Source organism: Ursus americanus, chromosome 35 (genome assembly GCF_024610735.1).
Source record: "Ursus americanus isolate L20-20 chromosome 35, mUrsAme1.1.p, whole genome shotgun sequence".
Lineage (NCBI taxonomy): Eukaryota > Metazoa > Chordata > Mammalia > Carnivora > Ursidae > Ursus > Ursus americanus.
In genome coordinates this window covers 5,320,249-5,333,907 of record NC_142161.1, presented here as the reverse complement: position 1 = coordinate 5,333,907, position 13,659 = coordinate 5,320,249, and the positions used below count along the sequence as shown (strand labels likewise).

The 13,659-nt window shown below is 52.3% G+C and overlaps 1 protein-coding gene across 1 annotated transcript; it reads right to left on the bottom strand.

Moving 5' to 3' along the window:
• Window positions 1–13: 13 nt before the first annotated feature.
• REC8 (REC8 meiotic recombination protein) lies at window positions 14–13,578 on the bottom strand. Its single transcript, XM_087859059.1, has 20 exons — window positions 12,650–13,578; window positions 5,433–8,450; window positions 5,272–5,340; window positions 5,036–5,178; window positions 4,875–4,950; window positions 4,661–4,781; window positions 3,739–3,823; window positions 3,305–3,384; window positions 2,945–3,059; window positions 2,784–2,856; window positions 2,616–2,701; window positions 2,403–2,452; window positions 1,918–2,064; window positions 1,499–1,565; window positions 1,232–1,392; window positions 988–1,036; window positions 670–736; window positions 445–576; window positions 265–371; window positions 14–165 (listed from the first exon to the last, which is right to left on the bottom strand). Exons 2-20 carry the CDS (start codon window positions 5,486–5,488, stop codon window positions 74–76), a joined length of 1,776 nt encoding a protein of 591 aa, XP_087715185.1. The 5' UTR covers window positions 5,489–8,450; window positions 12,650–13,578; the 3' UTR covers window positions 14–73.
• Window positions 13,579–13,659: the final 81 nt, after the last annotated feature.

Sequence of the window (13,659 nt, the reverse complement as noted above, 5' to 3'; positions counted from 1 at the left end):
TACAGGTTCGGAATTGAGGCAGGCAACACGGGCTTTAATGGGGCCGATCTCCCGGCAGCCTTGGCAATCAGTTCTAACCACAGTGGAATCGGGGTCCCAGCCGGATCAGGAGGCGCCCGTACGGCTGGTCTTGTTCCAGGCGGAGGATCTGCTGCCCTGCAAGCACTGGTCGGAGAAGAAGACGGGGCCGGTCAGGGGGAGTCTCCATGGCGGCCTCTGGCCTGTGTCCTCGCCCCCCCAATGCGCACACTTGCCCACACTCACCCAGGAGCAGGTAGAAGACCCGGGCGGCCATCCGGCGGGGGCTGAGGGGGGGCACCAGGCTGCTGAAATCGGGCTCCCTGCCGGCCTGCAGCTCCTGGGCCACCGCCCTGGAGGGATCGGGAGCGGTTGGCTGGAGTCCCAGTGCGGGCCCACCCCTCCGGGGCACCCTCTCCGCGGTACCTGTACACAGCCTCCAGCGACAGCAGCTCGGGCTCCAGGGGCAGCGCCGCAGGCAACTCCAGGGGCATTTCCGGGACCTCGGGCACCGCAGGCAGTGCAGGGGGCTCTAGCTGTTCCACCTCGGCCCAGGCCCTGGGAGGACACACGGGTCAGGGGGTTGGGGAAGGCGGCAGCTGTGACACTGACGAGGGCCACACCCCGAGTTCACCTGGGCTGGAGGCTTACCACCGTTCTTCTGGGGGGATGAGGCTGATGCGGGTCTTCTCTTCCTCCACCGCTTCTAGAGAGATCTCTGTTGGGGGTAGGGGAAGGGCCTGAGTGGGTCTGCTGAGATAGGAGTGGTCGGGACCTTGAGGCCCGCTGGTCGAACCAGATGCCACAGCTGTGCAGTGACTTGCGAGAAGGACCCAGGTAGGAGGACTGAAGAGGTCTAGACTTCCTTGTGTTAAATGCTTCCTCTAGTAAAATCCGTCAGCAGTAAGGGTACCCATTCCCTGGGACAGTGGCTGGGGTGGTGGCCCTCTCCCCTCTCCAGGTGCCTACCTGAAGACAGCATGAGGGGCCCGCTGGGCTCCTGGGCCTCTCTCGGGACCTGGGGATGGGAGAGCGAGAACTAAGCCCCTGAGCGTCACAGAAGCACCTGGGGCAGGGTGACACCGTCCTGGCCCTGTACCAGTCTACGCTCGGGGACAGGACCTGTCACCACTGGCTTGGGTGGGCAGAAGGCAGCCTGCTGGAACTCCGGCAAAGCGGGCCGGCTCCCGAGGGAGGAGGAGGGGGCAGTTACCTCGATATCGCTCAGAGTTTCCATCCTCCTTTCCTCCTCAGCTGCCACCTCCCTCTCAGCCTCCTCCTCAGGCTCCAGGGGTGGCCTTCGCCTGAGCGCTTCTGGGGGTGGCTGGGCACAGTGGGTCCAGAGAGCCAGCAGTTCTGGGGGCAGCCAGACAGCTGCGGAGGGAGGGGCGGCAAGGATGGGGTTTGAGGTGTGAGGAACACCAAGACAGAGGACTGTGGGTTCAGAATACCCCACATGCCAACTCCCACCACTCCTTACAGTGAGTTGGGGTTTGGAATAGCTCCGTGGGGCTCTTGATGGTCCTCTCGGGAGGCTGCACTTTTGGCTGCGTGGCGGGGGGGGGGGGGGGGAGGGGGGGCGGGGAGGCAGAAGCCCAGTTAGGAGGGAGCGACTCCTCACTGCCCCTTTTCCACTTCTTCACAATTGTTCCAAAGCCTCTGACCTTCCAACTCTCAGGCTCCTGCCTCTGCCTGCCCCGCCCGCTGCTAAGTGGTGCCCAGGCATGTGCTACGTGGGGTCACTGAAGGAACGCAGAGAGTTGTCTCTGTGCAAACCTGGAACACGTGCACTTTGGGGATCGTTCCCGGTGCCTCCCCAGAGTTTAGAAGGCCCAGCACACATGGCCCCCAGCCCTCCCTGCCTCCCTCCATGGCCCTCAGAGCCTGGGCTGCACTCACACACTCCCAGCAGTGGGCTCTGGTTTGCAGTTGTTCCTGGAATTTCTCCCGGGAGATCTGAGTCTCCTTGTCCCAGAACAGTAAGCGGCGGCGGCGGCGGCGAGCAGGCGGACGCGGAGGATATGGGGGCACTGGGGGCCGCCGCCTCTGAATGGAGAGGGGAGGCGGGGGCAGGGCTACCCATTACTCCTTTTCCTGTCACCTGGGTGGGCTGCAAAACAGGCCCCACATCCCCACTCCAGAGGCACCCCAGGAAAGAGCTGGGGCAGGGCCTCTGAGTGCAGCTCTGACCTCACATGGGGGGCCCGTCTGGGGAGTGCAGGCTGGATAAAATGGACGGTGGGCAGGGGGCACCTTTTACCAATTTGTGCAAAGGCCCGGGTAGGCTAGCAGTGGCCCAGGGCTTGGGGAAGCTGAACATGGATGAACGGCTCTGGGAGAGGAGGGCAAAGAGGAGGAGAAAGTTTGGAAGGGGCACTACTCACCTCTGGGCTGAGTGGGGCTGGCAGCCGCAGCTCTGGCGGGGGGGTGACCTCTGCAACAACACTCTAGGTCCCAGCTCTGCCACCCCCTTCGCCCTGGCAGCCACCCAGGCAAGAAGCTAGAAGGCCTCCCTTCGGCAAGTTGCAATACAGGGCCTTTGTCTGCAGTAGCCGGGCAGGTCCCCCAGGAAGGCCCCAGGCACGGTGGGCACTCACCAGCAAGTAGGGCCTCGGGCTCCCAGCCTACCGGCTTCACCTCCTCGGGGGCCAGGACCAGAGGTGGCTCTGCTACCCCTTCCTCCCTGAGGGGAAAATGGGCAAGAGAAATGAGGCCACCCCTGCTGGCACTGGCCCCCTACCTGGCCCAGGGGGTCCTGCCCTTACGGTGCGACAGCTGGAGGTGAGAGCGGGGGTACTACGGTAACCCCCTCCGGAGCCCGGGGCTCCTCCTTGTACTCTGCAGAGGGAAGACAAGGGCTCAGGGCGCAGAAGAGAGGAGACGGGAGCACAGTCCGGGCCCAGCCTGCCTGTGCCGGGGCGCTGACCATCCGGTGCCAGGCGGGCCCTACGCTCCCGCTCCTCCAACAGGATGGCTTCATCTTCCTCAGCAATCAGTAGGTCCAGTTCTCGGCGGCTGACCTCTGGGAGGTCCCGTTCACCCTGGCAAAGAGAGGAGAAGGGAAGGGGATACAATTCCATTTCTGAAAAAGGCAAGTGGCTCTAGGAGACTGGGTCTGAAAAGCAGGTGGCAGGAGGCCCACTGGGCACTCGCACGCCAGGCGCAGGGCGTGCTGAAATGGAGACGAGAAGACAGGACTCGGACAGAGCAGTGGGGAACTCGAGGCAGGCTGGGCTGTCAGAGGCAGGACTCGGGCCTCAGGCTCTCTCGCCAGGGGCCAGCTCACCTCGATTGGCAGCATGCGGATGGGCTCCGCCTCCCGCAGGGTGATGGCCTCCGGAGGCAGCACAGTGACCGGGACCCTATCTGGAGGGGCAGGAAAGTCAGACCAGCTCCTCTGCCGCTTTCCGGCTGCCTACACCATGTGATGGGGCAAAAAGCATGGACTCTGGGATCAAGTCAACCTGGGCTCTGGTCAGGCCCTGGCCAGTCACGGGCAGTCTGGCCCTGGCTAGGCTGCTTAACCACTACGGGCCTCACTCTTCTCTGGAGAACGGGGATAAGAATTCTGATCTCATAGGACTCTTGTGAGGCAGAGATAAGGTGACACAAATAAAGTGCCCCTCAGAGGGCCTGGCTCTTAAGAGAAGCTCAATGATGGTCATTTCTTCAGTTCTTGGGCCTTCTAGGCCTCTCCCGGGAGGGAGGCGCTCTGCTCACCAGGCTTCCTGGGCTCCACAGGGACTTCAGGAGGGACCTCCTCAAGAACTCTCTCTGGGATTGCAGCCTCTAGGAGCTGTCGGATCTTTGGGGAGGATTGGGGACAAAAGGAAGGGTTCATCCTCAGCCCCTGTTTTCCCACTTGCACAACCTTATTCAGACAACAGACAAAAATACTCCTTCATGCCACAGCCTTGTGACACCGGCATGTGGTGAGCTCACTCGCCATCTGCTCTCCTTTCCTCCCATTCCTGCCCCCCTTAGCTAGACTTTGTCCATTTTTCTGTGCAGGAAGCACTGCACCCTTATGTCGAGTGTCATGGGGGACAGAAAAGATTCTTCATCTTAAGGAGCCTATGGTCTAACAGGAAGACCAGTGTGTACAGGACCCCAGCAAGAGCCAACACAAAGGGTGCGACAAAGCCCTAGCAGCATGCATGCTTAGTTCCAAAGCAACATCTGGTTCCGGCCAGGGATGAAGGCTCACGGAAAGCCAGGTCTGCGAAGGATGTGTAGGACTAACTAGTGCAGAACGTGGGTGACCATTATGGGCATGGAGGGCTGCGTGCGGTGGGGAGCCGGAGGTGTGTCCGAAAGAAGGAAGCAGCATTATCTTAAGCTGAGGACGTGTCAGGACGTGGATAGAGAAGGACATGGGCGGGGAAACCTAAGGCTAAGAGAGGATAAGGGCCTGGCTTAGAGCCTTGGCAGTGGGAACTGTGTGGAAAGAAGCTGGAACAAGAGCGGCCTCTAGGTTGGCCTTGAATAGACGAGTGGAGTGGGCTTTGTCTGCAGGGGTCCACCGTGACCAGTCCCCAGCTCGGACTCCTGCAGGGGAGAGCTGTGGCAGACCCAGGAACAGCGCTCCCCTCCTGCGCTGTCAGCTCAGCAGCCTGAGGCCTCTGTGGGGAACGAGCCCTACCTGAGGGATACTGAAGGGGCTGGGAAGTGTGGGAGCCACAGACATCATCCCAAAAAAGGGGTCTGGAGCATCTTCCAGGGTCTCCATCATGGCCAGGCGGTTAGGAAGCAGCAGGCTGGGTCTGAGACAGAGAGAATGTGGGCTGCCAAGTACTGCGGCAGAGGGCTGACACCCAGCAGGGAGGACGCCCCCCCGAGGCGGGGGGAGCACTCACAGCTCCGTCTCCACCATATCAATGCGGATCTGCCGCTGGGCACGGTACAGGCGCTCCAGGATGTGCTGGATGTCCTCTGCGGGCAGGGAGAGCACAGTCGAGAGCGCGCCTCCGCGCGGGCCAGGCGGCTCTGCCCCATATCCGAGCCTTCCCCGCCTTACCTACGAGGTACTGGCATTGTTGAGAGTAGACCCGGATCACACCGATCTGCAGCTGGGCTGACAGATAGAGGGAGAAGCGGGGCCGCGGCAGGCCGGGCAGCGGGGGCTGAACTCGTACCAGCACGTAATCGAGGATTTCCTCACTGGGGGGACAAGGCGCCCTGATCGCCACTGTGCCCACCCCCAGCCCCACGGCCTGGCCCACCCCCTCCAGCTCCTCCCCTTCCCGGCCTTACCAGGTCTTCACCACGTTCACCTTCAGGTACTCGCGTTTCACCAACCGGCTGCCGCGGGTCGCTGCCAGCCTGGAGGGGGTGGAGGTGGGGGTGGGTTGAGGGGGGAGCGTCAGGCTGGGGCCCCCGGGTGCCCCTCCCGGCGCGCACGGCCCGGCCCTTACCAGATGGTGGCGAAGCAGCCGGTGTGGCGCTGAAGCACGTTGGGATAGTAGAACATTGTCCCGCCGGGCTTTCACCCTGTCCCGGGCGCTCCTCCGCTCGGATCTCAATCTGAATTCTTCGTGGCACGGGGCTTCCCAGCACCGTCGGGGCAAAGGGCTCGGAACGGCGGCCGCTGGGGTGGCCCCAGAACGCCAGGTAAAGGAACGGATAACACTCAGGTGTGGGTAAACAATTAGGGCGAGAAGTAAACGGAGGCACGGACTGCACACACAGCAGTTGGGACGCCCCTCTCCGCCGCTCGGAGTGGGTTCCCGCGCCGCGTGGCTGCTTCGAACTTACTGGGGCCTTCCGGGTCGGGCTGGAGGTGCAAAGCTCCCCAAGGGCAGGCCCGGGCTGGGCCCCAGGCCCGGTCCCGAGGGAGAACGGGGGTCGTCTGCAGGGGTGCCGGGCTCCCGGGCCTTGCACTCCGCTTGGGCACCTGCAGTCCCCGCGGCACTAGGTCCCGCCGCAGGGGGCGCGTGCTGCGGGGCTTGGCGCCTCCCTCGTCATTAGATGGCGGCGACCCCCACAACAGCCAATGGGGAACAGGGGTGGGCTTGGGAGCGCTCCGTTCCAGGGCGCCAAGTAGCCCGCCTGGGGTCGAGGCAACAGGGGTCTCCCGAGGCAGGCAGCGAGCCAATCAGAAGAACCCCCGCGTGGTGCGGGGGGGCCATTGTGAGGTGTCCTGACCAATGGGCTCTCGTTCTCGCCTCTGACAGCAAGGGTTCCTCGGTGGCACATCTCTGCCGACCAATGAGCGAGGAGCAAGTGGCACTTCCCTGCCGACCAATGAGCGAGGAGCCAGTCCCGGCCTCGCCCCGCAGCAAGCTTGGTAACAAGGGCATTTCGACCACTAGAGAGGCTCAGGTCATGCCGGGGGCAACTGCCCTGCTCCATTCGGGGCACCTGACCTGAGGTTAGACCTTGCCCTTTCCCCCTGAAACCCACCAGGTACCGAAGATCGGTCTGCCTCTGTGCCCAGCCTGGGGCCTGTCGTCAGCTGGGCAGGTGGACACGGTGTGAGGTGGCCTTGGCCGCCACGGATGGATGAGGAAGAAGTCAGATCTCACAGGAAGCATGCTCAGTCATTTCCTAAACGTGAACAACATAGGCTGTGGACGTGCCCCCTCTGGCTGTTTGCCAGTTGTGAACGTTCTTCCCGCTGAAACAGACCTCAGCAAGGTACCTCTCCGCGTACAAAAGCCATTTACAACTCTTTGTCCCCATGCCTCCTGCCTTTGCACAGCCGGGTGTTTGGCCTCCAATGCCTTTCCCAGCCTTGATCCCAGGACACACTTCTGCCTCTTTAACACTCAGCTCTTAACTGCCAGGGAGCTGACTCTATTTTAATTCGTTCCTTCAGTCTACTGAGCTCTTGAGATTAAGATCTTTTTTCTTTTTCTTTTTCAACTAGTTCCTGGAAACTAGCACAGTAAACATTTGTCAAATGAATATGCAATTACCCCAAATTTATAACTACAGAAAGTCAAGGCTGACCGAGATTTCAAAATCTAGTCCTTGAAAGCTTCACAGGACTTGCTTTTACAGATGAGAAAAGACAGAGGCCCATAGGACAGTTTTTCCCAGACCACAAATTTCCCTAATGACAGCCTGGTTGGGAACTCTGCTCTCTTGAATTCCAGTGTTTCTAGTACCTATCCCACTGTGCTTGGCTAAACGAGTTTCTACACGTCCAAGTTGTTTCGATCACTGTGCTGTTTATCAGTTCACATTGGGGCACAGAGATGGTAAAGTGGGGGCATCTACCCTTAAGGTACTTAGAACTTCGTGTAGGAGATAATAGAGTAATTTGTTCATTCATCCCTCCGTTCAACAAATATTTATGACAGGCCTACTATGTGCCATGCCCTCCTCTAGGCACTGGAGATAGAGCAAAGAACAAGTCCCTGTTCTCATGGCGTACGGAAGGAGAGACGATAAGTAAGTAGACAAACAGAAATATGTGAAGTGGTGATCAGGGCTATGAGAACAATGAGGCAGCATAGGAGAATGGAGAGTAGCGAGGGCTGCTATCTAGGTAGGGTGTTCAGGGAAGCATTCTCTGAAGAGAGGAAGCAAAATGCACCTACCTGAAGGAAGAATATTTTACAGAAAAAAACCAGCAAGTACAAAGGTCCTGAGGCAGAAATGTGGTGGATTAAGGAGCCTGGAGCCAGAATGGTAAGGGTGAGGTTAGAGAGGAGGATAGGAGCCACATCACAAGGACTGTGGAGGCTACTGTGAGGATTTGGCCTTTTACTCCGAATGAGTCAAGAGCCAATGGAGGGTTTTGAGCAGAGGAATGACATGATGAGATTTATGCGTTAAGAGGATCTCTACTGTCTTGAGAATAGACAGAAGGTGGACCATTGTGGGGGTAGAAAATATGCAGAAGGAAGCAGAAAGAGATGTGAGAGATCACAGTAGGATGTTCCAAAGTGTTAGTGGTGGAAGCAGAGAAACTGGTCAGATACTGGATAGATTCTGAAGGAATAATAATGATGGGCTCTGCTGATGGATTGGATATGGGGTATGACAGAAAATGGAAGAGGACACTATATAATCATAAAGGGAACATCCAACAAGAAGATAAAACAATTGTAAATATTTATGCACCCAACATGGGAGCGCCCAAATACATAAAGCAGTTAATAACAAACATAAAGGAAGTAATAAATAGTAATACAATAATAGTAGGAAACTTTAACCCTCACTCATATCAATGGACAGATCATCTAAACAGAAAGTGACAGTGGCTTTGAATGACACAATGGACCAGATGGGTTTAACAGATATATTCAGAACATTCCATCCTGGGGCACCTGGGTGGCTCAGTCGTTAAGCGTCTGCCTTCGGCTCAGGGCGTGATCCTGGAGTTCTGGGATCGAGCCCCACATCAGGCTCTTCCACTGGGAGCCTGCTTCTTCCTCTCCCACTCCCCCTGCTTGTGTTCCCTCTCTCGCTGGCTGTCTCTCTCTCTGTCAAATGAATAAATAAAGTCTTTAAAAAAAAAAAAAAAAGAACATTCCATCCTAAAACAGCAGAATATACATTCCTTTCAAGTGCACATGGAACATTCTCCAGAATAGATTACATATTAGGCCACAAAACAAGCCTCAACAAATTCAAAAGCATCGAAGTCATACCATGCTTCTTTTCTAACCACAACACTACGAAACTAGAAATCAACCACAAGAAAAAATCCGGAAAGATCAGAAATATATGGAGATTAAATAACATGCTACTAAACAATGAATAGATCAACCAAGAAATCAAAAAGGATATCAAAAAATACAAAGAGACAAATGAAAATTAAAACACAACGGTCCAGGGATGCCTGGGTGGCTCAGTTGGTTAAGGATCTGCCTTCAGCTCAGGTCATGATCCCAGAGTCCCGGGATCAAGTCCCACATATCAGGCTCCTTGCTCAGTGGGGAGCCTGCTTCTCCCTCTGCCACCTTCTCCCTCTGCCTGCCGCTCCCCCTGCTTGTGCTCTCTCTCTCTCTCACACAAATAAATAAATAAAATATTAAAAAGACAAACAAACCCAAAGCCCACAACAGTCCAAAATTGTTGGGATGTAGCAAAAGCAGTTCTAAGAGGGAGATTTATAGCAACACAGGCCTACTTCAAGAAGCAAGAAAAATCTCAAATAACCCTTACATCTAAAGCTAGAGCTAGAAAAAGAAGAACAAAACCCCAAACGAATAGAAGGAAAGAAGGAAGGAAATAATAAAGATTAGAGCAGAAATAAATGAAATAGAAAGTAAAAATTAAGTTAAAAAAAAAAGGATAGATCAATGAAACTAGGAGGTGGTTCTTTGAAAAGATCAACAAAATTGATAAATCTGTAGCTAGACTCATAAAAATAAAAAGAGGACTCAAACTCAGAAATGAAAGAGGAGAAATAATCAACACCACAGAAATACAAAATATTATCAAAGAATATTATGAAGAATTACATACCAACAACTTGGACAACCTAGAAGAAATGGGTAAATTCCTGGAAACATAACTGAATCAGAGAAATAGAAAATTTGAACAGACTGATTACCAGCGATAAAATTGAATCAGTCATCAAAAAACTGTCAACAAACAAAGTCCAGGACTAGATGGCTTCACAGGTGAAATCTACCAAACATTTAAAAAGGAGTTAATATCTATTCTTTTCAAACTATTCCAAAAAAATAGGGGCACCTGGATGGCTCAGTCAGTTAAGCATCTACCTTTGGCTCAGGTCATGATCTCAGAGCCCTGGGATCAAGCCCCACATTGGGCTCCCTGCTCAGTGGGGAGCCTGCTTCCTCTCCCACTCCCTTTGCTTGTTCTCTCTCTCTCAATCTGTCAAATAAGTAAATAAAATCTTAAAAAAAAAAATAGAAGAGGAAGGAATGCTTCCAAATTCATTGTATGAGGCGAGCATTGCCCTGATATGAAAACCAGACAAAGACACCACAAAAAAAGAAAACTATAGGCCAATAGTTCTGATGAGCAGAGATGCAAAAGTCCTCAACAAAATATTAGCAAACTGAATCCAACAATACACTAAAAAAAATCATTCATCATGATCAACTGGGATTTATTCCTGGGTTGCAAGGGGGATTCGATATTCGCAAATCAATCATGATACGTCATACCAATAAGAGAAAGGATGAAAAAAAAGATCATTTCAATAAATGCAGAAAAAACATTTGACAAAGTACAACATTCATTCATGATAAAAACCCTCCACAATGTACGTTTGGAGGGAACATAGCTCAACATTATAAAGGCCGTATATGAAAAACCCACAGCTAACAGCATTCTCAATGGGCAAAAACTGAAAGCTTTTCCCCTAAGGTCAGGAGCAAGGTAAGGATGTCCACTCTCACCACTTTTATTCAACATAGTACAGGAAGTCTTAGCCACAGCAATCAGACAAGAAAAAGGAATAAGAGGCATCCAAATTGGTAAGGAAGAAGTAAAATTTTCACTATTTGCGGATGACATGATACTATGTATAGAAAACCCTAAAAACTTAACTAAGAAACTACTAGAACTGATTGATGAATTCAGTAAGGTCACAGGACACAAAACGAACATACAGAAATCCAGTGCATTTCTATACACTAATAATGAAGCAGCAGAAAGAGAAATTAAGAAAACCTATTTACAATTGTACCCAAAATAATAAAATACCTAGAAATAAACCTAATCAAGAGGTAAAAGATCTGTACTCTAGAAAGTATAAAACACTGATGAAAGAAATTGAATATGACACAAAGAAATGGAAAGACATTCCACGCCCGTGAGCTGGATGAACAAATATTGTTAAAGTGTCTATACCACCCAAAGCAATCTACAGATTTAGTGCAATCCCTATAAAAATAGCAACAGTATTTTTCAAAGAACTGGAACAAACGATCCTAAAATTTGTATGCAACCACAAAAAACCTCAAATAGCCAAAGCAATCCTGAGAAAGAAGACCAAAGCTGGAGGCATCATAACTCCAGACTTCAAGTTATATTACAAAGCTATAGTAATCAAAACTATACGGTACTGGCATAAAAACAGACACATAGAGGGGTGCCTGGGTGGTGCAGTTGAGTGTCCGACTCAGTTGTGGCTCAGGTCGTGATCTCAGGGGCCTGGGATCGAGCCCTGTGTCTAGCTCTGCGGTCAGCTGGGGGTCTGCTTGAGAGTCTCTCTCCCTCTGCCCCTCCCACTTGTGCTTGTTCTCTAAAATCAATCAATCAATATTTTTAAAAAATAGACACATTGATCTATTTGAATAGAGAACCTGGAATTAAAGCCACAATGATACAGAATCTTCAACAAAGGAGGCAAGAGTATCAATGGGAAAGAGACAGTCTCTTCAACAAATGGTGGTGGGAAAGCTGGACAGCAACATGCAAAAGAATGCTCCTGGACCACTTTCTTACACCATACATAAAAATAAACTGAACGCAGATATAGGACCTAAATGTGAGACTTAAAACCACAAAAATCTTAGAACAGAGCACAGGCAGTAATTTCTCTGATATCAGCTGTACCATTTTTCTAGATAGGTCTCCTGAGGCAAGGGAAACAAAAGCAAAAATAAACTATTGGGACTACATAAAACTTAAAAGCTTCTGCACAGCAAAGGAAACCACAACAAAACTAAAAGGCAATCTACTGAATGGGAGAAGATATTTGCAAATAACATATCTCATAGAGGGTTATATAATATATATATAACCTATATATTATATGTATATATAATATATATAACCTATATATATTATAAAATATATAAAGAACTTCTACAACTCATCACCAAAATAACCAAACAGTCCAATTAAAAAATGGGCAGAAGACACGAAAAGACATTTCTCGAAAGCAGGCATAGAGACGGCGGCCAACAGACACATGAAGAGAATGCTCAACATCACTCATTCTCCAGGAGATGCGAATCCAGACCACAATGAGGTATCACCTCACACCTGTCAGAGTGGCTAAACAACAGGTGCCACAAGAAACAACAGGTGTCAGAGAGGATGTGGAGAAAAGGAACCCTGTGCACTGTGGGTGGGAATGCAAACCAGTGCAGCCGCTGCAGACAACAGTATGGAGGTTCCTTAATAAATTAAAAATAGAACTACTGGGGTGCCTGGGTGGCTCAGTGGGTTAAGTGTCTGCCTTCAGCTCAGGTCATGATTCCAGGGTCCTGGGATCGAGCCCCACATCCGGCTCCCTGCTTGGTGGGGAATCTGCTTCTCCCTCTACTCCCACCCCCCCGGTTGTGCTCTCTCTCTCTTTCTCTCTCTCTCAAATAAATACATAAAATCTTTAAAAAATTATAAAAATAAAAACAGAACTACTATATGATCCAGTAATTCCACTACAAGGTATTTACCCAAAGAATATGAAAGCACTAATTCAAAAGGATACATGCACCCCTATGTTTATGGCAGCATTACCTCCAAGAGCCAAACTATGGAAGCAGCCCAGGTGTCCATCGATGGATAAATGGATAAAGAATTGTACACGTGAAACTAATTTAACACTGTATGTTAACTATACTGAAATTAAAATTAAAAAGAAAGGAAAAGAAAGAAACTGGAAGTCAAGGAGATAGCAAGTGCAATTAAGGGCGAGGAGGGATTTCAGCAAACCGAGGGCACAACACAGTTCGTGCGCCTGTGTGCTCAGTACCTGCTTTCTTCCCCGCTAATGCGGATGCCTCTGGGCTCTTGGCTTCTCAGGAGGATGATGGGCAAGACTGAAGAGAAGGAAGGTCCAAGGACGCAGAAAGGCTCGAAGGCAGCACTGAAGTTTGTCCGATGCGACAGTAAGAAGGTCCTTGAGGATCCAGGCTTGTAGGTTTTGATCACGTAGGTGAGCCAGGGGAGGCTTATAAGAGCAACATGGCAGGAAAGAGTCTGATCTGGGAGGCCCCTCTCCTCCAAGCTGGTGTCCCCCACGCGAAGGCGGAAGCTGGAGGCTGCAGCATCAGCCAAGTGGTGACTTAGGTCTGAACTGGTCTGCTGGACGTGAGTGGAGAGGTTAAGATGACAAGTGGCCTGTGAAGGGAGAACTTTCAGTTTGGTGGCAAAATCAACACAGGGGTTAGGGAGAGGAGTGTCAGCTGATCTGGAGCCCTCAAATCTCAGCCAACAGAGTGTGGGTGACATGGCAGTCTAGGCCATCTGTCTAGGCCAGAACGTCTCTTGTGGGGCTTACGTAGAGCAAGGAAACCAGGTTGGGGAGCCCCTTCTGTTGGGGTGACAGTGGCCCATGTGCTGGGAGAAGAGGCACCGGGGCCTGGCCTCCCTCGGCATAGGAAGCTCAGCAGCTCTTTCCTCTGGCCCCCCTCCCTTCGCAGGCCCCAGTGCCTCTAACCCATAGTTTGAGGGAACTTCAAGTTCTCCTGTGCATTTAGACCTCAGTCCGACCCTATGCCTGTTGCAAGGCCTGAATCAAAGGACTGCAGCCAAGAACAGTGGAGCCCAGATTTTTCCATGTGAAGTTGATGGTAACAACAGCTGTTAAGGCTGTGCTCTTCTTGGTGGATAACCTCGATCCTCTCCCCAGGCCCCGAACCCACAGAGCCCGGACAGCTTCCTAGCCGGAACCTGCAGGTGGAGGAGAGGAAAGGGGCCCGGAGAGGTCAGCAGGAAGAGAACCCAAGTTCCTCACTCTCAAATAACGCCTTTAGCACTTCC

Bases quoted from the DNA above. Each gene is read 5' to 3' on its own strand.
- REC8 (XM_087859059.1), bottom strand. From the start codon at position 5,488: ATGTTCTACTATCCCAACGTGCTTCAGCGCCACACCGGCTGCTTCGCC. The intron at 3,060-3,304 runs GTGAGCTGGCCC...TCTCTTTGCCAG, and splicing joins TCCGCATGCTGCCAATCGAG to GGTGAACGGGACCTCCCAGA. The intron at 1,566-1,917 runs GTGAGTGCAGCC...CCCGCCACGCAG, and splicing joins GAGCCCACTGCTGGGAGTGT to CCAAAAGTGCAGCCTCCCGA.